At 37.7% G+C, this 24,101-nt stretch overlaps 3 protein-coding genes across 3 annotated transcripts; all 3 read right to left on the bottom strand.

Moving 5' to 3' along the window:
* Window positions 1–4,951: 4,951 nt before the first annotated feature.
* LOC146936473 (uncharacterized) lies at window positions 4,952–6,358 on the bottom strand. The gene has a single exon (XM_085749214.1). It carries the CDS (start codon window positions 6,356–6,358, stop codon window positions 4,952–4,954), a length of 1,407 nt encoding a protein of 468 aa, XP_085605340.1.
* A 4,130-nt stretch (window positions 6,359–10,488) lies between these two features.
* On the bottom strand, window positions 10,489–11,406 carry LOC146936472 (uncharacterized). Its single transcript, XM_085749213.1, has 2 exons — window positions 11,172–11,406; window positions 10,489–11,132 (listed from the first exon to the last, which is right to left on the bottom strand). Exons 1-2 carry the CDS (start codon window positions 11,404–11,406, stop codon window positions 10,489–10,491), a joined length of 879 nt encoding a protein of 292 aa, XP_085605339.1.
* Window positions 11,407–17,411: 6,005 nt separating this feature from the next.
* Window positions 17,412–23,509, bottom strand: LOC146936471 (DNA topoisomerase 2-like). The gene is made up of 18 exons (XM_085751292.1): window positions 23,119–23,509; window positions 22,708–23,000; window positions 22,534–22,600; window positions 22,175–22,439; window positions 21,940–22,085; window positions 21,566–21,781; window positions 21,334–21,447; window positions 21,114–21,227; window positions 20,319–20,483; window positions 19,885–20,223; window positions 19,662–19,795; window positions 19,222–19,546; window positions 18,943–19,138; window positions 18,803–18,852; window positions 18,314–18,703; window positions 18,086–18,203; window positions 17,936–17,999; window positions 17,412–17,805 (listed from the first exon to the last, which is right to left on the bottom strand). Exons 1-17 carry the CDS (start codon window positions 23,494–23,496, stop codon window positions 17,992–17,994), a joined length of 3,318 nt encoding a protein of 1,105 aa, XP_085607418.1. The 5' UTR covers window positions 23,497–23,509; the 3' UTR covers window positions 17,412–17,805; window positions 17,936–17,991.
* Window positions 23,510–24,101: the final 592 nt, after the last annotated feature.

Raw genomic sequence — 24,101 nt, 5'->3', positions numbered from 1 at the left:
TGCCAAAATTCAAAATTCATACACAAGATTTGCTTCATAATCGAAATTTCAATTAACACATAACACGTTAATCCACTAGTTCACTTTCCAGAATTGGGAAAATCGAAACCCTAATTGAGAACATTCAAAATTCAAAAACGATAAAAATAGCTAATAAGAAGCACCTTAACTTTTTTTTGGGGTAGCAAGCAACTTCGAACTGCAACAACTTCTGACAAACTGATCCACGACGACGAACAACAAATGAACCTCATATGAAGAAAACGATTCGACAGAAGAATCAAACACGGAGGTGAACCATACGAAGAAGATGATGGATTTTGAAAACATTAAATCATTTTGGATGACGAAGAAGATGATGATTACAGAGGACTGGATGATGAAGACGTTGGATTTCGTGGTATCAAGAAGATGGTGATTTCTGAGGAAGAAGATGTGAAGAAGATGTGAAGAAGAAGATGGTGATTCAAAAAACAAGATGGATGGAAATTCCTAAAACTAAATATTCATTTTAATTATTCAATATAATAAATTTAATAACTTTTTTTTAGGAAAATAAATTTAATAACTTTTATTAATTAAATAATTAAAATATATATAGGGACTAGATTGCAATATTTAAAAGTTTCCTTACTGTAGACCGCGCTGCACTGGAACATGATTAGGGTTTCTGACGTGTCATCACTTGAAATCTGATTGACCCATTCACACGACTGCACCGATGAAGTCATTTGCCTGACTTTTTCATAGAAGCTCCCATTTGTTTATCCACAGAGCCTATTTTAAACTCTAGAGCAAAAAATATAGAAATTAAACATAATTTCATTAGAGACTATGTTCAGAAGGATAATATTTTTATCAAGTTCATTGATATTGATCATCAATGTGCAAATGTTTTTACAAAATCCTTTTCTAAAGATAGATTCAATTTTAAAGTTGCATCCCTATGGTAATTTGAATCCTTCGTCTAGAGAATGAAAGTTTATTTTTTATTGAAGTCACTCAAAAATCAAAATTATATGAATAGACTTAAAAAACTTGTTATGATAAAAAATAAATTAAAATAAGTATTTCATTACAATAATTAAAAAAAATTACAAAATATAAAACCAAAAATATAAATATATTTCATTGCAAACAAATAATTTTTTCAAATGAATTAGTTAATTATAAAATGAAATAAAATTTAGAAATATTTTTATGCATTTTCATTACATATTTTGAGTAATAATAAATTGTAAGTGAATAACATTAAAAGATAAAAAATTAGCTAGGTTATGTTATAGTGATCCCCTCACTCATTTCCGACCACTTACTCCAATTCGGTTATGTAGGTGGATCATTAAAACATGACTGGTCAGCTATGCATCTTTTATGTCTTTCTTGCATATGAGTGATATGGAATGAAAGAAACTGTCGTATTTTCAAGGATAAGGAGCACTCTTTACATCAACTGCTCGACAAAGTTAAGCTTTAGACATTTTGGTGGTTGAAAGCAAAATATACTACTTTCTCTTTTGATTACCATTTTTGGTGGCTTAAACCAATGATGTGCTTGAGAGCTATAACTTAATTTGTATTTTTCTTTCATTGTGGTTCATTTTTTTCGACTTTGTAAACTCTTGATTTAACCTTTTCTTCCTGGCACACGTTGTATTAAGTAGTCTTGACCCTTTGGTATTTAATTCCATTTTAACTTCTTCAAAAAAAATTAAAAGATAAAAATAAATTAAAAAAATATCAAAGACTTTTTTTTTTTTGACAAGCAAACACTTATTATATTATAAATTAAAGGTTAAATAAGTTTTCAATTTTACACAATTATAACAACTTTTTAGTCCCTATAAATATTTTCTTCAAACAGTAGTCATCCAAAACATTTCCGCCATCAAATTTAGTATTTAGCATTTATTTTGTATCGAGAAAATAAAAATTCACAGTTAGCTTATCATGTGTAAATTTAAAATTATGTTACATTCGTGTGCCACATGAATCATCAGATTTATTAACTTTATATAACTTTTTTTTTTCGGTAAACCAGGAGAAAGGACAGGCATCAAGGAGAAGCAACGACATCCCAACTAGGTTGGCACCCCGATGAACTCCCATCCTATACCGCCAATCTCAAAATTTATTAAAAAAAGGGGGAAAAATACATGAGGGGGGACTAGGCCAAAACCCTCGAAAAAACAAAAAGGAAAAGAAACAAACAAAGAAAAAGACAACAAAAAAAAAATAAAACAGCCGCCTACGGATAACGAAGCCGAGGTAACCCACAACGATCCTCAAAGAAATCCTGCCGAAACTCTGATGGTAAAGATGGCAGCCACACTTCCCCAACAACAGAATGACCCAAGTTAGCTAACCTGTCAGCGCACCTGTTACCTTCACGGTAGATGTGAGAACAAATAACCTGAATATTAAGCGCGCAAGCATTGTGCCAGCGGTTACGGAGCCGGATAGGAACCAACGACACATTTTTGAAGGCTAGAAGTGCACTAGAAGAGTCGCTGTCCAACCAAATATTAGTCCAACCCTGTTGGGCCGCAAACTCCATAGATAAAATATAACCGAATACCTTTGTATCAAAAACAGAACAAGGGCCCAAATTACAGGTAAAAGCACCCAGGAAAGTACCTAAATGATTCCGAAACAAACCACCGCAAGCTCCACTAGAAGCCAAAACTGAACCGTCGGTGTTAACTTTCACCCAAGGAGCTGATGGCGGCTTCCAACAAACCAGCATTAACTCTTTGACCTTCCTTTGATGATGGGGGACACGAAACAAATCAAGAATAGGGGCATCTGCTGCAATACATTTACCAGAGGATAAACCCCCACTCAAACCAATCAACGCATGCACTCTCACCTGAACCGAATGCAAAGTAGGAGTTGTGGAAGAAAACCGAATATTATTTCTAGCCCACCAGATAGCATGAACCGAGTGAACAATAGCAGCCAAGAAAATATCATGCAATTGAGAGGAACAAGGCCGAGGAATGCTATTAAATAAGGCAAGGGCAGAAGTATGATCAAGCATGACATTCAACAAGAGACCAAGCCAAGTCCAAACCGATACAGCAAAATCACAATAAAAAAATAAATGGTCCGAAGTTTCAATACTTTTCAGACAAAAGCTACACATTGAGACCATTGCACACCCACGGGAAGCTAAATTGTCATCCGTAGGCATTTTACCATGAACAAGGCGCCAAAATATGAAGGAATGCGCAGGTGGAATACAAATATTCCAGATAGAGGACGCCCAAGGCAAGGGAGGAGCCTGCGGCCTCAAAAAGGAGAAAGCAAGCTTTGCAGACAACTTACCATCCGAAGCATGGGACCAAGAGAATAAATCCGGAAGAGCAGAAGAAGGCAAAGTAATACCTGCTAGACGAGAGGCCACATCAGGAATAGAACTCACCTCATCCGGAAGGTTCCAGGCTGCATTAGAAATAACATCACACAACAATCCAGTAAAATTAATATGCACCGACGGCTCAATTTGCAAAATATCAACCAGAGGATCGCCGAGCCAGTTGTCAGTCCAAAAATGAATCTTCTCACCAGTACCTACCACCCAAATAGAATTAGCCATCACCGTAGCAATCTGAGGTTTAATACCACACCAGACAGACGATTTAAAATAATGTCGAATAGGCTGCCCTTTAGAAAAATAACGAGACCTCAATAGGACAGCCCATTGGGAGTCCTCTGAAATCAATTTCCAAGCTAGCTGTAACATAAGTGCTTCATTCACAAGACGGGTAGGCTTAAGATCAAGACCACCCTCCTCCCATGGGAGACACATAACCTTCCAAGAAACCGTACATATCTTCCGCGTGTTAACATCCCCACTCCAAATAAAATTTTTTATCCAAGAATCTAAATTTTGCAATAACCGCCTAGGCCACATATAAACATGGAAGGAATACACTAACATACCATGAATGATAGATTTAACTAGCTGCACGCGACCCATGATAGACAGTAACGTACCTTTCCAAGTTGCCAATTTCATTTTAATTCTGTCAGTAATTGCAAGGAAGTAAGCACTCTTCGGTTTCCCTTTGAACACCGGGCAGCCAAGATAAGTAAAAGGGATGATACCAGAGCCAAAGCCTAATAAGTCCCCAATCATCTGCTCACGCGCCAAATTCATAGCTCCCGTATAAAAGCGACTCTTGCTATTATTAATCTGTTGCCCCGAAACATCGGAATATTGCTTAAAAATATCAAGAAGACATCGAATATTACTTTTAAGACCTGTACAGAAAATCATTACATCATCAGCATAAAGTATGTGAGTAGGCAGAGATACACCACGACAATAAGAAATGGGCACAATTTTCCCTGCATGTCGTGCCAAAGACAATGCTCTGCTAAGGACCTCCTCCGCCAAACAGAAAAGAAGTGGAGATAGAGGGTCTCCTTGACGGACACCGCGAGAGCAAGAGAAGTAACCCACCGCCTTACCATTCACCAAAATAGAGAGGCGGGCTGAAATCAAGATGGCGGAAATCCAACCAGTGAAAACTGTAGAGAATCCAAACTGCTTCAAAACAGAGATTAGGAAATTCCAGTCTAAAGTATCAAAAGCCTTCCGAATATCCACTTTCATAGCCACATTACCACCATATTGCTTTTTATCTAACAAATTGATAGCCTCAGATGCCAATATAATACAGTCAGCAATTTGACGGTCACGAATGAACCCACGTTGCTCAAAAGATACAATTCTCGCGGTAATATTCGCAAGTCTGTCCGCCAATATCTTTGTAACAATTTTGAATTGGAAATTTGCTAAAGCAATAGGTCGAAAATCCCCCATAGTTTGCGCCCCTGGAACCTTAGGGATGAGCACAATCAAATTAGAATTTATATTTTCAGCCAAGCTACCAGATAGGAAAAAATCGTGCACCGAATGCACTACATCATCACCTACAATGTCTCAAAAAGTCTGATAAAAATGCCCCCCAAATCCATCAGGCCCCGGAGCACCATCCCCATTAAGATCAAACACAGCAGATTTAATTTCATCACCTAAAGGAAGGCGTGTAAGCATATGATTCTCATCCTCAGAAACCAAGGCAGGAATAGTGCGAACAACAATATCATTATCAATGCAAACATTATCGACACTGAAAATAGCCTGAAAATAATTAAGAATATGATTCTCAATTTGACCATCATCAGAAATAGCATCATTACCATCATAAAGCAGGGAAATATTTTTTGAAGCTGCCTTAATTTTGGCAACTCTATGGAAGTACGGTGTGTTCCTGTCACCATGAATAAAACTTTGAGTACGAGCCTTATCCTTCCAAAATTGGTCCTGACAGTTCAAAGCCTTAGTCAAAATCAACTGAGCCTCAAGGTCCCGTAGATAAAGATCATCGGAGAAGCCCTCGGTGTCCAAAATATGCTGGATACGAGCCACTTCATCTAAAGCCAACCGAACCTGCCTATCAACATCCCCAAAAACTGTGCGGTTCCACTGCTTAAAAACATTTTTCAAATTACGCAATTTAATTTGTAACCGCAACATACCAGTACCTCTGACATTTTTCATCCAAGAATCCATAACCAGTTTACGACAATCCTCATGAGAAGTCCAAGATTTAAAGAATTTAAAAGGAATAGCATTCTTCACCGTTAACTCATCTGCAGTAAGCAAAAGAGGGTGGTGATCCGATTGATGTCGAACCAGAGCACAACAACAAGAAATTCGCCAAAAAGCTAACCACTCCTCATTACAAACCGACCTGTCAAGTCTAAGGGCCACATTTCCAGAACCAAGTCGACCATTAGTCCAAGTAAACAAAGGTCCAGAAGTAGGAAGATGCGTTAACAAATTAGCATTCGACCAATTTCCAAAATCTAAACAGGATAAAGGATTTGGAGACCAACGCCCCCGTTTTTCATGAGCACCCATAACCGCATTAAAATCACCAATGAACAACCAGGGACCCGGAAAACATCCTTGCAGATTCGTAAGATCAGCCCACAAACGACGACGATGTAGATAAGAAGTACTTGCATATACACCCACAATATACACAGACGAGTGCTGCCACTTTACTTCCAGGGCTATGCATTGATTAGAAACAAAGGCAACCGTAACATTCACATCAGCGCCCCAAAGAGCCCATAAATTAGGTATCAACTCACCTCTATAATTCTGACAACACTTTGTAATTCCAATACCATGCCAATACCACGAAGGAACATGAGAAAAACTAATCATAGGTTCAGCCAAAAAAATAATATCAGGCTTATGAGACAAATAAAAATTTTTCAAGGCAATTTTGGTATCTGGATTGCCAAAACCTCGAACATTCCAATACAACACTATCATTGATTAGAGGTAGAATTATCACCCGTTGATCGGGTTGTGTAAGGCTTACCAGAAGTGGTCTTTTTGAGGTGTTGCTTCTGCTTTCTAGTTAACGCCGGAACCAAAGGCATTTCCATAGATTTTTTGTCATATTCTTTTACTCGGCGCCACAATTCAATATCATGCTGAATTCTTTCACTGCTATGAATATTAGTAACCACATACTGCGGTACCCCATCTTGGGAACAAATCTCGGTCACATCAACATCAACCAGAGAGTCATCAGAAATATCGATATTAGTTATATTGTGATCAATGGGCTGGGCATCCAAACCTGTAACAATAGAGTCCTTCGGATGCTTCTGATGTTCAGCAGATACCTCATGCATGTCAACATGCTCAACACTGGATGGTCTTGAAACACTTTCACGAGCACCCTTGGGACTCTTCTCCAGCTCCCTCGGGCTCACATGATCATGTTCCACACCATCCTGAAGTGGCTCAGAAATATCATCTATCACAGGGATCTCCAACTCCTCCCGCAATATCTGATACATCTGCTCCACTCCGTCAGGTCGTACGTCCTCACGCCCAAGAGGGGATAAGTGTGAAGCACTCTCAATAGAACCAATGGGACTCTCCTCCAGCTCCCTGTGATTCACATGATTGTTTTTCACACTATCCAGAAGCGGATTAGTAGCAACAGTCACCGTGGGGTTCTCCAACACCTCCCGCGATGCCTGATGAGACTTCTCCACTTCTACGGAATGCACGTCAACGTGCGCAACAGGGGAAACAATCTTCTCCGACACCGGCATATTCAATGCTAACTCATCAGTAAAGGAACGCTCAATGACATCAAAAACATTATGCAGCGGCAAACTGAAAGAGTTTGAAGAGAGATCTGAAACCGGTACTGCAGGTAAAGAGACCGGAATTGATTGAGTGATAGTGCTGATAGATGTCGGAACTGAAGAAACCGGTACTACAGGTAAAGAAACCGGAACAATGCTGACAGGTGTCGGAACTGAAGTATCTGGCTGCGGAGCTGGTGCCGTCATGGTTGTGGTGGCCACCATTGATGAAACAACCGGTCCCAAAAATGAAGTCGAAGCAGGCAATGAAGCTGGCAATGCCAATGAACTGGAAACCAATGATGTAGGTATAAGGGCAGTAGTTGCGGTGTCCGAAACTCTATGAGTAGTAGTAACAGTCGAAGCAACCGGAACCGGAACCCATGAATTATTACCATGAGAAGTACCGACATCAGTTTTGTTTTTATTTTGCCGAATAGGATGCTTAGGGTCTGATTCGGCAACCACTATCTGTTTCCCACGATCAGCCTTGTCCTTCTGCAGTTGCGGATGCAACCAACGACATGATGCAATGTTGTGCCCAATAGAGTGACAGTGATGACAAAACAGAGGCATTCTCTCATATTGCACTTCCACTTTGAAAGCGAAGTCCTCTCTTTCGACAAGGATTTCATCATACAATTTCTTTGAAAGATCAATGTCAACAAGAATTCGAGCATAATGCCCAAATGTACGGTTTCTAGTATGTCCATCTATATCAATTGGAGTCCCAACCGCACTAGAAATTTCCTTCAACGTTCTCTCCCGCCAATATTCTTGTGGCAGCTCCACTAACCGGATCCAAAGCGATACATGTGTTTGCTTTTGTGTCTGATACTTGAAATCTTTAGTCCACTGTGATAATCTTAGCAAACCCGGCTTAAGGTTAACTGTGCCAACTGCCCAAATCTTCCTATAATCCTCCGCCGAATCAAACAAAAAATCATAATACCCCTTACCAAGAGGCACCATCTTCCAACTAGCCGTTGTCTTCCATAATTTACCAATCTTGCTACTTAGATCACGGGCCAAGTAAGGTTTCTCTCCTTTGTTAAGGGTCAGGCGAGCCCTTAACGCATATTTGCAATCCTCAACCCCCTTACGGTACTCCTCTTGAGTGATTTTTATGCTCAAAGAGTCACCTTTAATGCACGGTGAGGGGTAGGGTCTGTCATCAGAGGGCGAAGCACCCACAAGTGCTGCTGCAAAAGACTTAGGCGCAGCTGAAGTAGTGTGAACAGGTGCGGCAGATTGCACCATATTCGAAAGAGATGGCACAGCATCAGACACACACGGCCATTGGCACGTGTATGCCATCTGTTGTCCGTTAACAGATTACCAGAGCGATTTTAATAAAGAAGCACGCGTGAATCAACCTTTGTAATGCACAAGTGCATTAGCGCGGTTGCGCGACGTCAATTGGAAAAATCAAGCTCCAACAATACTGTATTGGAAGCACTGTCTGAGAGAGTATAAAGATGCAGCGATCGGATTACTAAACAGAAAACCAATTCCAGCAAAAACGGAAACGATACAAATTCAAAAATCAGAGATGTCTCTAATCATGGGAAACACGTGAACCAACCTTTGCAATACCCTAGGGCATCGTCACGGCTGCGCGTTCTCAAAAGGAAGAGAATTCAGTGATTGTTGCAGGTCTGTACCGTCGCTGGAAAGCTTTGGCCGCTGGTCAAACGGAGCCCTAGCAGAGCGTGTTCTCCAATTTCTTCCTTTTGCAGGTTCTTGTGATAGTTCAACTTTATATAACTAATTAAACATATTTTATTCATTTAAATATTTTGATTAATATCAATTATATATATTTTTAGGGAATCAATTTATGTAAAAGTTGTCCTGGTTTATTTTTCTCAATGACTATAAATTAATTTTGTTTTTGCATGGACTAAAATGGGTCTTGCAAATATTCTAATTTTAAAATGAGTCTGCAGTATATTATTAATTTATTAAATTGAAAAAAAAATCTTTGATAGATTATTAATTTATTAAATTGAAAAAAAATCTTTGATAGTTATGAAATAGATTATGTTTACATTTTGTAATTTCCATTGATTTTAATAAAGTACTTACTTTACATGTGCGATCATATACCAGCACTAATGCACCGGATCGCATCAGAACTCCGCAGTTCAGCTGTGCTTGGGCAAGAGTAGTACGATGACCTCCTGGGAAGTCCTTTGTCTTGCACCTCTTTAGAGAAAAATGCAATGCAATGCAACTTTGTTTGATGACTGCTCTGCTAGGGTTTTCCCTCCTAGGGTTCCTGGCTTGATCAGCTGATTTGTACTGGTTTTTCTTTGCGTGCCGTGATTACACTAATTTGGTGGTGCAAAGACTGGTTCACGATTTCCATCTCCTTCGGAATTCTCGCGGACACAAACACAATTATGCTGCAGAGTTTTGATTGGGGTTTATCTGGCTTTTTGCGGTCATGGGGTTTTCTTACCCACGGCCTTGTGTATCAGATGCTACGGTTCCTCCCATTTCTCAACAACAGAAACTATTTTTTGCAGAGGTGTTATCTCCGGTCACCACAGCTGACAATGCACCTCTGCCTCTTCCGTCGATCCGATGGGACAATCTTTCAATCAACATCACTGAGGATATATACACCAAGGGATTGGAAAAATGCAAGCACCGCATGCACGGTAGGTTATTTTTGAACAAAGGCGATAAGCCGTATTCTACCAAGGAAACAGCAGCAAGGATATCAAAATTATGGAAAACTAAAGGTCCGTGGGAAATGATGTCCATAGGCCGTGGGTTTTATGAGTTTTCGTTTTCCTGCGCATCTCTCGCTATGGGACTGTTAATTTGAAATACAATGAAAATTACAATTTATTCATACTAGATTAACTAAGCAGATTAGGGGGTGAACTAAGTAAAATAAAACTGGTAGGAAATGATAAGCAAGCACATAATGTAGTCCAACAAAGTAATGAAGCCCATGTGCACAATCAGAAGTTGTCTTGACTGGGAATCTGAGTTGCAGTAGAAACAAACGACTTCTGAACAGAGAAACCAGCTTCTAAACAAAAAATGGCTTCTGAACAAAAAGCGTCTTCTGAACAGAGAAACCAGCTTCTGAACTAAAACGGCTTCTAAAAAAAACGGCTTCTGAATGAAAACGCCAAAACCACTGATGAACAACTTGCTTCTGAAGGTAAACGCCAGAACCACTGATGCTAAACGCGCTTCTGAGTGAAAAACCATTGATGCCAAACGAGCTTTCTTCTTCTTTCATCCTAAAGCTTGCAGTCAGCTTCTGCAAAGAGGTGATTATACAAAACGCGATTTTGCCAGAAACAGCTTTTCAAAAACGTGAGTCAAAGGATCTTCTCCATAACGCACTTTTGCAATTCCAAACAGGCTTCTCCAGGAACGAACTTCTGATAAACATTGGCAAAGAATGCGACTGAGAGTTTTATCGGAGAATGATTGCTTCCCTCTGTCCCATGGTATCCACCACAACCAGAAACGAATTTGACGAAGAATTGTGAAAACGGAGAACATCAAACACGAACTAATTCGTCCGCCGAGATCGAAATCAATGATTGATTCGTCATGTAACTGAAAGGACCGAATCTTGTTGTCGTCATCAGAAGCAATTAGTTCAGTCTGTTTTCCAACGAACAACCATAAGGTTGAAGGTCTCACGGCGGCGACGCCGTAAACAGAGCTCCTCAATCTCATCGGAGTTGCGTGAATGACGAATTCTTCTGACGCTTCAGAAACAACAAAATCAGAGCAGCGATTCTTCAATTCAGGTTCAAGAACTTGCAATTTCTCATCATCTTCGTGCACAACTAACACATAATCATCATCATCGACGATGTTGTTGCAAAAAGTAACAAGAATGCATGAAATCTCACGAATCTTGACGGAGAATCCATCAAATTTTGGTTCGATTGAAGGAGTAGAAACTGGAATGATGGGAGAGTCGAAACTACCAAATCAGATGCAATCATGAGAAGCTGAAGGTTCCTGAATTGCAGGAGCAGAATCTGTGTCAACGGAATCGTCATCTTCATCAATGTCAAAACCGGAAGCGGAAGCGGAAGCATCATCGTCTTCATCCCTACGGTATCGCTCTGATACCATGTTATGAATCATGGAATCCCAGGGATAAAGGTCATAGTGATCAGCAAGCAAGAGTGCATATGTGTATTCATGAGGAAGATAACCATAGAGACTCATAGGAGAATCAATAGATTTGATAAAAGATATGAATGAGTACAATAGAGTGAGGTATTTATAGGAGTGAGTTGGAGTAACTAACTCCCTAACTAACTTGCTTGCTCTCCAAGCTATCTAGATAACTTGCTCACCAAGTTATCTTCTCACTATAATAAGGGCAAGCAAATCATATCACATCAGACGGTGCAGACTAAGAAGTGGCAAGCAACTGGTAATCCCCTTAGCATTGGGTCTTCTTTGGCCTTTGAAAAACCTGTTGTAACAACGAAAATTGTGGTAACAGATAATGCAACGGAGCAGACTCTTGAACAACAGGTTTCCCTTAAGTCTGATGTTCACATTGACAATCACAGAGTGTAGATTGATAACGATATAGAGGTAATTCCTGAAACTTCTGCAGCCCAAGACACAAGCACGAATACCTTAGGTGATAAATCTGCTTTTGCTTATCGCTTGGCTCTTGACAACGTAACTGATGAGATTGTCCGTAATAATGATATTCCCATAGTGGTTGAACCGGTGCAATTACAACATGAGATTATTCCACATCCTATTGCAAATCACTCCATTGACAGTGAAAATGCTGGCTTGGATATGTTGGCACTTGACAAAGCATCTGATGCAGATGTCCGTAACAACGAAACTCCCTTAGTGGTTGCACTGGTTTTGCAGTTACAACAGGATACTGTTTCCTGATCCATCGTACTTAATGAGGATGAGGGGACTGACAGTGAAAGGAATGGCGTGGAAATACAAGCAAATTGCAATCCTGTGTTAAAGTCGCATCCTTTTGCTACCGTTATTCCACATCGCTGTCCTATTATTACGAAAGACTTGGAAATAATTCAAAAGGCTTTGGTTGTTTCGAATGTGGTGGATGTAGATGGGTTTACCAATGTTCTATCCAAAAGTAGGAAGAAAACGAAAGGATATCAAACCCGCTTTCGGGGTCCTTTACCAAATCCTTCTCAATGAAGAAGTCAAAGAGAATATGCGGAGAAAAGTAGAAGAAGTAGTGGCGGTTGGAGTTCCAGTATATGAAAGGAACGGAATCAAAGATTAGTTTAGTGGCATGTCGATGATGCTTGGAGTTTTATTTGTCCTTCAATGGACTGTTTCTGACATAAATATCCTTACTGTCCTGAATTTGAGAAATCAGATCCCTGTATTGTGATGGATCCACCAAGCTGGACGCAAGAGAGCTTTGCATTGGCTGGATACTAGTATGATATTTCTATTATTGCCATTTGTGGAACATTAGAGATCAATGTGTTGTTGTCAAGATAACAAGGTGTTTGTGGCTGCAATTTATGCGCACAATCTGTCTCCATTTGTCCCAAGGATGAGACGCAGAATGTTGAAAGAGCAAAACTATCATTGTTGAATAATAAGCAAGATGGGCTTGGTGAGGGAAATAATATTGATAGACAATCTGATCATTTACTTACGATTATAGCTTACAAATATGGGAGACTATTTTGATCGAGAATTAATGGACCAAAAGCTGTACAACAATTCTTCATATTTTCTGAGTAGCTCTGTAATGTTTTTGATTAGGGAGATATTTTTTTGTGGGATATTATGCCCGAGTTTGTTCGGGGGGATTTCTTTGGGGACCGTAATGGGTTACCTAATTTTCGCTTTCCATTTTTTTTCTTTGTATTTAGTTGTTTGTTTCTCTTTTGAGGGTTAGGTTTGCCACCCCCCCCCCCCCCCCCCCCCCCCCTCCCCCCTCTCTCTCGTATAGTTTTTCCCTCTTTTGTATATATATTATATGAATGAGCGGCATAGGATTGGAGTTCTCTGGGGGTGCCGACCTAGTCGAGATGTCCAGCGGTTCCTTGATGTCTTCCTCACTCTTGATACAGTAAAAAAAAACGTACTTACTTTATTTTATAAAATAATAATTAATTTAGTTTATTTTTATTATATCAAGTTTTTGTTTAAGTATATTTATTTTACTAATACATGTATTTCTTTTATATCATAATTTTCTTTCATTTTATCTCATACTAAACTACTTAATAATCTCTTCATTTCACGCTCCTTAATTTCCTCTATCTCTCTTTTCTCAACTATATAAAATATGAATAAGGTCTAAAAGTTGTTTAATTTTACTCATGGACTAAAAGTTGATTTTATTTTTTCTTCAAAACTAAATATATTCTTTCTAATTTTCTCATAGATCAAAATGGACATTCACTCATTTTTATTTTTATTTTTGACGAAATGGCTTGAATTTATTTTATTTTTGACCAAAAGAATGGCTTGAATTTTTTATTTGAATAAATTGAATTTTCATTGTATATAGGTCGCCAAAAACTAAAAGTCAATGCAACCATGATTGTGTGCTATGAGTCAAAAAAATCAAGTATAATTGTGCATCAAAATAAAATTCTAAGTATAATTGAAGTTATCTAATTCAAACAAGTACTTTTCGTGACTCAAAAGAAAATAAATCAATAGGGTTAGAGGCTGCTCACTCTAAAGAAGGTATCTCCGTATCTCAAAGAAAGTATTGTCTGGATTTGCTTGAATCTTTTGGTCTCTTAGGTTCTAAGCCCTGCATCAACACCCTTAGATACTTCAATCAAATTGCATCAAGACACAAGTAAACCATTTGATGATGTGTCTTGCTATAAGAGGCTGATTCATAGATTATTGTATCTAAATACTACTAGATCAGATATTTCTTTGGCTACTCAACAGTTTAGTCAGTTCCTGAATGCTCCAACTATCACACATTACAAAGCAGCTTGTTGAATATTGGGATATCTTAAGAATAACCCTGGTCTTGGTCTCTTCTTCCCTAGAACTTCAGAAGCTCAATTACTTGGCTATGTTGATGCAGACTGGGCAGGCCGTGTAGATTCCAGAAGATCAACAACTGGTTTCTGTTTCTTTTCAGGATCTTCACTCATATCTTGGAGAGCTAAAAAGCAAGCAACTATTTCCATATCTTTTTCAGAAGCTGAATACAAAGCTCTCTCCACTGCTACATGTGAAAGTGGTTATTGTATCTTCTAAAGGATTTGAAGATCAGAACTAGCCTGTAATTTGCCGAAAACACCGGTAAACAAATTGGCATGCCCAGTGGGACCCTGTTTGTGCAATTGATTTTCAAAAAAAAATTCATAAAAACTGTTTTTCAAAACTCATCTCCTTGAGAGATCTGTTTTTAGAATTTCATTACTATTTCCGGGTAACTTTATTGCTAAAAACACCAAATTGTTTGTGTATGCATTTGAGAAGTGGTAAATCTATGGCTCGTGCCAGTTCATCCTTTTCACAACCGTCTTCACAAGCACAATCTTTACAAGCGACTACTCCTTTGGGAGATTTAAACATGTGGACGTCCTCTCCAATGACACGACCAGAAATGGGAACCTTTGTGCCCCCATTCACTGTTGGTGTTCCTTTGACTACCAGTGTCCCAAGTTCTCCTTTAGTCAGGCCTAGGCTTGATGATCGAAACACAAATGTGCAGAACCTTCCTAGGGAACAACCGTATCATATGCCAACTTCGATTATGGCAAATGTGCATAATAGTGTGTCCGCATTTGCAGACCAAGCAGATCCTTTCATAATTCACAATGCACATAGTCCCTAAGTTCTAGCATTTTTTGTCAAAATACTCTACCAGTCTTAACAACTGATTCAATGAATTTGTTAAGACAACAAATGGATGAGAGTAATCACGAAATGGTTAATTTGTTGACGCAACAATTTGGTACCGTGTTTAACCCTTTTGATACGGGACACAAACCGTAGTTACCAAACCCTAACCACACAAATGGGGAGGATAGCAAATTTCTTTGCTCCTCCAGAACCTGTTTACCAACCGGTTCCACAAATCCAAAAGCAAAAACCGTTGCGGTTGATCGAACCAATGGTTCATAGGCCACAACCTGTGCCTCAACCCCATCCGGTCGAACCAGTGATTCAAGGTCGACCTGAAGAGGTATTAGTGGATAAAAATTATAAAAAGAAAAGCCTAAGGGCTAAGAAAGCCAGAACTCAGAAATATCACAAAAGAGAAAAGGTTGCTTATGTTGAATCAAACGAAAGCGACCAAGAATTCGACATCGCTTTTGGCGGTGTCGAAAGGAAGGAGGTTGACATTGCTGAACCAGAGCCCCCTTATACATGTAAATCGTTAAGGCCCTCATATGGGAATTATCCTATCGAACCAAGCAATGAAAGATATGTTCCCAAAAAATATACGTTCGACATAACCAAATGCGACGAGATTTACGATCTCTTAGTTGTTGATGGTCAAGTGGTAGCACCTAAGGATTTAAAATTCCCACCACTAGAGCAACGTAAGAAAAGAGGTTTTTGCAAATACCATAATTATTTGGGACATAACACCTCACGATGTTCCCTTTTCAGGGATTTGGTTGAGAAAAGTCTCAATGAAGGCAAGCTGAAGTTTGGAGACAAGACAATGCCTCAAATGCAAGTAGACTCTGATCCTTTGAAAGATGCAAGAATGATGTACACTGACATTGCAAGCTGCAATATGGTTGAAGTAATTGTTGATGTTGTCGAAGATTTGTCTGTCGAAGCAGAAGTAGAAGTAGGAGCTATGTTGCGGAATGTCAAATGGTGGACATCACTAAAGATGCAGGATACGTCGAAGAGACTACCCCAGAGCCTCAGTTCGATGAGAAAATGGAAATAAACTTCATGCTAGAGCGAGTTGTTTGGAATAGAAGTAAGGCCTACGTACGTGACCGAAAAGACGAGAGAGAAACCTTAGAGGTGTGAAGTTATAAAAAGATGGTTATGAGACCATTTAAACAAAGATACAGTTGAAGAACTTAGGGTGAAACCTAAAAGAATGGTTGATAAACCATAGATTTGATTGTGTCCCCAATAAGGAACTCGCATAGTTCCTAAATTGAAAACCACATGGTAAATTTTTGGCACTTGTTGCCATGAAATTAAAGGTTTCTTGTCAGAAACCAAGAGAAGTGATTGAGATCAAAATTGATATAATTCCTATCTAAGTCCTTTTGAAAATTTGTTAATGACAAAAATTGTGGGTGCAAGGAGGAGTTTGTTTTGTTTTAGACTCTCTGTTACAAATTTTGGTTTCTGAAAACAAATTTTTGCCGTTTACAATTTGTCAAAAGAACTGGTTTCTTCTGATAATATGCACAAAATAAAAGGCCCGTATCAAAAGATGTAAAGCCTGCCGTGTGAAAATGAAAGTAGCACAAAAAATTAAATTCAACGAGATGGAAAATATTGTCGAGATGCTACAAGAAATTGATAATGTTAGGATACAAAATGTCTTAACGCCAAACAAAAGGAAAGAAACTGACAAATTGTTGAAATTAGAACTGGATGTTTTGTTTCATGGCTTCGTAAGTTGCTATGGCTTCTTGCAACCTCGAATCAACCAGAGCTTCAGCTACTAGCAACGTGGTAGTAGAGATTTCGATTGTAGCAGCTTTCTCCATGTGTTGAAGAGCAGCACGATCAACCCTTCAAGAATATCAGAATCAGATAAATGACTAAGATTATTCGGTTATTCACTAAAAAGGAGGGCAAATGACTGGCTAGACGAACTGCATAAAGGAATTATCACAACATGGGACCAGCTCAAACGAAGATCCTTGGACAGGTATTTTCCAAGTTCGAGGTGCCGATGAGTCAATGAAAAAGTACCTCATCGCAAAGGGGCTGCGCACTTGCATAGACGTAAATAAGGTGTTTTTAGATGTGTTTACCTTGATTTTCAGTAAACAACTGCTGGTTTAAAAAATGGTTACTTGCAAGATCAACCAGTAAATCTTAGGACATATTATGTTTGTTATTTTCCAAGAAATGATTAATGTTCTTGATATTCTTAAAAGGAATTATGAATATAACCGTCAAATCCAACACGGTTTGTGATATACATGCAAGTAATTTTAGAAATTATGTAGCAACAAAGAAATAGAAAACTTACAACACGGTTTGTGATATACATGCAAATAATTTCAGAAAATTGTAAATGATGCATAATTAGTGCTATGTAATATTATAAGAAATAAGTAATCCTCAATTTATACAAAAACTAACTTTTGAACAACTCAATTCAAGGAATAGAAAAAATACGGTTAGAGTCGTAAATCCGATTCATTAATGCATGCAAACTCATTCAGTCATCAAATTAAAATGAAACTCTGCAAGACACTAATCAATTTTTTACATAACAATAGCACAGCTCCTTTGCTAATGCATAAAACCACTCATATGCTCATCATCAGAATCATTGTCGCCATCAGAATCACTGTCGCTCAGATACTCCAAATTCTCAACCACCTCGTCCACTGCAGTAGGATAGCTAGTAGAGCCATCGAACAAATCTGTATTTAACCTTAAATCTAAGTTACCAGCCATCACTATCTGATTTCAACATGGTTGTGGGAAAAAACACCAACATCAATACTAGGTGGTGTGACCATATGTCACTAAGCATGGAAAATTAATTGATGACTGAAAACACATTTAACCACTACATTTCAAAAAAAATTACCTTGTGTCTTTTCACCAGATGATTCAAAGTGACATGCAAGAGATGGAATATCGTCATCAGCTTCCTGATGATATAGGCACATGAAAGTGTAAGCGTTAAACATGATTGGAAGGAAAACATTGCAATACAGGAAATTGGCAATTGACATACCTTCTGAGTATTCTTTCGTGGTTGTGACAGCTTTTTTTGCATCAATTGCAAAATCATTCTTTTTCTTCACCATGCTTAATCTGTTTCGATCCTTTTCTGTCTGAATTTTCTGTAGTTTCTGAAAGTGAAACGCAAGTAAAGGATAAGAACAACAACAACAACAATAGTAATAATAATACAGACCATTATTTTAAATACAACTAAGCAAAATAAGTAATTGTCTCTTACATCAAATTCCTTTTCAAACAACTCAAGATCGTTCAACCACATTAAATCTGGTGAGGTATCCGTCAAAGTCTTGAGCTCTATTTCCTTTTCACCAAGTTCAGCTTCCAGCTTCTCAAGGCTTTCAAGGGTGAAATTTTCAAGAGGCAAGGATGAAAGATACTCATAGTCACCCAATGTCGCTACAGTTTCCTGCTCACCAGCTTCTTGCTCTTTTGAACTGTAATCAATTGCACCTGCAACTTGTGGTTCTGCAGATTTACCTTTCTTCAAAAACTCAATCAACAATTCAGTTCGGTAGATCGGGCATAACGCATTCACAACATTGGTTATAAACTTTTGTTTGATTCTTAAACTCCGCAAAACTTGTTTAAAGTTCTTCACTAGATATTCCTGCAGGCAAGCACAACTTGCATTTCAGTTTATATATATTAACAAATAGGTACATGATATAGAGAAAGATCTATGTAATTGTTAGCAACAATAATTCACCTTTCTCTTCACATAATACTCCTGCCGAAGTCTACAGAACTCTTCAAGAACTGCATAAGAAATGACAAAGAAAAGTGAGTAGTATGAAAAACATTACATGATAATGCATTCAAAGTAATTATACATAAAGAAGGGTATACTTTGTTCTGGGGAGTTATATTTTTTAATTTTTCCCTCTGCATCAAAAAGATACATGTTGCTTGTGCTAATAGTGCACGTCAGGTTAAACTTCTTGCGTAATTCTTCTTTATCTTCGTCCTCTGTTGTAGCTATTTTTTCTGGCTTCATCTTGACTTTAAAGTAAACTATTTCATAAACCCCTGTTTGCCTAAAACCCTGCAACAAAGAAAATTTACATATGAAAAAGGTACAGATTTACCTATGGAGTATATGGTAAGTAAAAGTATAGGTCAAGTCACCTCAATGAGCGCCCGAGCAGTTAGTTTTTCAAGGAACTTCTTATAATCTTCAGTCCACATTCGAATAGGAAGCTCTTCGATTATGACAGTTTGTTCATTTATTCTCTCCACTAAACCATTAACTGTATAGCCCTTGGCACTTTTCTCAATGGTTCCTCTGAACCCTTTGTACCATGGTTTCATTGGCACCATTTCCTCTTTATTCAAGAAATGTCTTACATTCTTAATTATTTCACATGGATGATATTTGGGAATATCAGAACTAAAACATGTCCCCGTGGCATGGCAACCATTAACAAGCACGAGAGGAATAATTGGTATGTACCTGTGTGGTGACAAGTCGAATTTGAATCAGTTCAACTTTGATGGGGTTCCTTAGTTGTTACTTACTAATAATCACAACCAAAATAGCCATTACAAAGAAAGGAGAAACAAAATACCAGTTTGGTTCAATGGACCTCCCGTCCTCATTTAAGTATTCAAGAAGCTTATCATCATCCACAGGGAAGAGGAGACGAGTAATGCAATTTAGCTCAATGTATAACTTTCGGTAACTTGCATGGTCTTTACCACCCTGGAACGAGCAAATTATCCACTGAATATAAGTTCAAGAAAGAAAATGAGAAATAGTGCAATAAAAAAAACTACGCCGGTTCATCTCACCAGGTCACGAGTGCCAAATTGACCATAAGGTATGAGAAGATTGATGTTGTTGCTGCCCACAAAATCCTGTGCCATTCCAATAATTGTGCTAGCAATACTTCGTTCACCATAGTGACAATAAGAATGTTCAATCACATAAGCAGTTAATAGCCATACTTCTGTTTGTTTGGTCAAATTCATCATACAGGAGCAGAAAAGAGCCTTCCTTTGACCAAGTGTAAGGCCATCTACCATAGACGGAATGGACCTTTGGAGATTTTTCATTGAGAAGAATAGAAGTTCTTTGTTAACAAAATCCCTGTACTTTATACTTTTGCTTTCATAATTACAAGTGCCAGGCTGCATCATCAGATAATGGAAATCTATATGTTAACTATACACCCTAGAAGAGTAAGCTTGCGTTAGAAAATTTCTGTATTGGTTAAACATCAAACCTGAGAGTTACAAATCCAAGCCTGCCAATCCTCAGCTTTTTTACTGAATGCCAGCTCAATTGAAGTTCCATCTTGTTCATCATCATCATCATCCCAAACAAAATATGCCCTGTGCTCACCAAGATCTTGAAAGTACTCTCTCACTTCCCGCGCAGAAGTTAAGCCCTGTACAAACACCAAAAATTTGAAATAAGCAAAGACTGAATGAAAGAATTAGGAACACAAAAAGTATTTTGGTTTAGGGGAACACAAAAAGTATTTTGGTTTGAACGATTCTGTTCACCGCAAAAATTGTTTATTGTGTTGACATGATGGAATCGCCTATTTCCTACAGCTCATGGGTGGCAGGTTGTGCAGCCATGGCCCAACCCAAGCCAAATCCAAAATGATGAAAACCGACATTTCCCTTCAACCTTTTCTATAGGCAATAAAGTGCAAACATGTTCATCTTTGTTTATTACACACCTGTGTTTGATAAAATGCGAGTCTTGCGTTGCTCCATTTAATAGAGAGAGAGATATACACAAGAAATATTAGTGGGACTCGTTTCATTTAGTGGGTCTCACTAAGCTATCACTTGTGTCAATCTCTTATAAATGGAGCAAAATAAAAGGAGCGAAGTCAAACTCATAAAAGACCCATTTACTTTTCATTTATTATTAATTATTTCAATAAGGCATTTTAACTTTTTTATAATAGGCACTTGTAATATTTAAATATATAAAAATAACAAATATCCATAAAATCTTATCAATTTATTTCAAAATAAAATATGGAGGTTTTCCAACAACAAACCTGACAGTACTTTATCTCCCAATCATTTGCAGTGTTACCCAATTCTTTTTTCCAGTCTTCATATTGCTGCTTAGAATCAAATGATAACTCCTCCCCTCTATTTGAACAAGAAGCCTGCAGAGAAAAATAAATGTATCTCGTAAAAAAAAAAAAAAAAAAAAAAAAAAAAAGACTCAAGAATGTGTACAGAGTGTTTTCATTATCAATTATACATGCTAACCTTTATAATGGGAAAGGTAAACACAGACATGAACTTTGAAACTTTAAGCAGTGATGGCCAGAATGAATAAATGAAGTTTATCAATAGTCCTTTTAAGTGAGCGCCATCTTCATCCTAAATCACACATAAATTTGAACTATTATAAGAAAATCAAGCGTAGAACATAATCATGCCTCATACATAGAACATAAAAGTCAAGGCATTAATAAACTATGATCTTTAAGTTACTCACCTGATTGGCCATAATCATCAACTGGCCATATCTCAAACTTCTCAAACTTTTTGCATTCCTGTATTCCTTGTTTCGCACAAGTCCAAGAATGGCCATCAGATTCTGAATTTCTTTCTTTTTAAATAGCTTTCTACTGTCCCTCGCATTGAGCAATTTGCTGCTCAACGGAAACACACCATAGAGCTCTGGATCCACCACAGCAGAGAGCCCGGACATCTTCAAACCAAAAAGTAGTCATTAGGTTCAAGTTTTTTTTCTTTCTTTTTTCCATTCTTTAATTAAATTTAAATAAATGACCATAAGCTTCAACTGATTGTACCAAAATTTGAAATATACATTTTAAAATTAGTTTTTGTATATAGACAACAACTTACAGCTAAGTCCTTCACATATTCTCCCTGTGTCAAAATCAAGGTACATTTGCCAGAGTCGGGTCTGCCAGCCAACTTGGCATCCACATGCGTTCGATGTTTAAAATGTATCCGTGGTAGGAGGTTGTCCACAATTTGAGATTTTTGAACTGCAAAAATATAAAATATTTGAGTAAAACACCATTTCCTGCTAATTTGATAACATTGCAAAACAACCATCAAATGAAGAATTACTAACCATCATTCAGCATTGAACCTGGAAAAAACTTCAAACCCAATCTAGCTGGTTTAGTGGTTAACATCTCTTTGGTTTGAGAATTAAAGGCAGGGTTGTCAATCAGAGCATTGACAAAAACCCACAACTGATTCTTCACAGTGTCAGCATTCACATTGACATGCTTCTTCTTCAATACTTCCTTCTTTATATAGGTAGTAATTTGCTTGCTGATGTAATCAACATGAGTCCCACCCTTAATTGTAGCAATGGAGTTAACAAAGCTGACCTAGTAAAAAAAATAAAAAATAAGTTGTGTAAGACAAGAAATTAACATCAATGAACCTGCAAGTTACACTATACTTTAGACGTTCACTAGTCACCTGTTGAAACTTCCCGTCACTTAGACTCAGGCAAATCTCCAACCTATCACTTAGTTTCGCATAAGTCCTAATAATAGCAACCAAATCATGTTAGATAAAAACAAAGGAAAATACACCAACCCACACGCAGATTGAGTTCTCAAGTCTCAACTACATATCTGTATAGCAACATACCTTGGCAAGGGAAAGGGTTTGGACTTCTCAGCACAATTCAAGAAGAAATCAGCATAATCTTTGAAAGACTTGAATGGAATCACTTTGCTGTTGAGTTCAACCGTAACAGTCTCACCAAGGCACCCTGCCATGTCCAGCACACGCTTTTTCATCAAAGCTACAACGTCCTCTTCAAGATAGGTCATTCCAAACTTAACCAAGTCTGGCTTAAAGGTCACCGTGGTCGAGTAGTCATTAACTTCGCATTTGGTTACCACTCGCTCAAACTTAACACTCATGTTATTATGGAACTCCTTCATAAAATCAAAGACCAAAAATTTTTTAGCACTTAAGCAGAAACAATGAAAGCACCAAAACCTAACCCTAGAAACATCAAAAATAAAAATCTCAAAGGAAGAAAGGAATAACCACCTGACTCAAAGTCTCCTGTCCATCAGCAAACTCAACACAAAAACAAGTCGAGTAACGATTCGTGAGATGAAAAATGTTTATTACATCATCAACTGTTTCATCGCCTAAAAATGGAACACCGTTGTGGTAAACAGAAATAGTATTACTCTCAGGATCAATTTCTACTTTCAACCGGTTCATGGATGAACCTCGCCGTTTTCTATCAGCAGCGTGAACGAGGATTATGTCGAAGATGTTGTAGAGAACAGGGACGTACGAGATTTTGCGGTGAACTATTTTGTCGTCTTTGCAAACCCATTGTTTCTGGGTTTTTCTTTTTATCGAGTCGATGAAGGTATGGGGTTCGCACAGTGTTTTATCGAGATAACGTTTCTCCATGGTGGTAGAGAGAAAAGTGATGATTCACTCCCACGAATTAGGTTATATATGGGCTCTGTTGGTGTGCATGAACCCAACTTGTTCTTATTTGAACAAGTTAAAAAATATATATATTATTAAAATTGCTTGAAACATTTACGTTTGAGTTTATTTCAAATATAATATTAAATTAAAGATCCAACTTTTCTTCCTAAAATTAAGGATTCAAATTATATCAATTATCTTTTATTTGAAAATTTGTTCCAAAAATTATTTTTTAAATTTTATGTATTTTTACTTTTCCAAAATAAGAAACTAATTCAAAAAGATAATGTAACTAATTATCTTTTACGGTCCATGTTTGTTATGGATCCAACGTCAATTCGATTGGTAGACTCTAATTAAAATCATTTATTTTATTTTAATTAATTGTCACAAATTTTGTTGTTGTGAAGAATAGTTGGTTAAAATCATTTTTTTAGAAGTAAATTGATTTTATAGTGGAAAATTTGGATCCATGATATTTGGAAATTTCAATTCCTCAACCACTAAAATCATGTTTGGCACCTAAATTATTATGTTTTAATTTCTTGAATTTTGGCACACTCTTTTCTAAACTATAGCTG

This window comes from Medicago sativa, chromosome 3 (genome assembly GCF_051527215.1).
Source record: "Medicago sativa cultivar Bolivia chromosome 3, Bolivia_mono, whole genome shotgun sequence".
NCBI classification, from domain to species: domain Eukaryota; kingdom Viridiplantae; phylum Streptophyta; class Magnoliopsida; order Fabales; family Fabaceae; genus Medicago; species Medicago sativa.
This window is presented reverse-complemented; position numbering and strand designations above follow the sequence as displayed.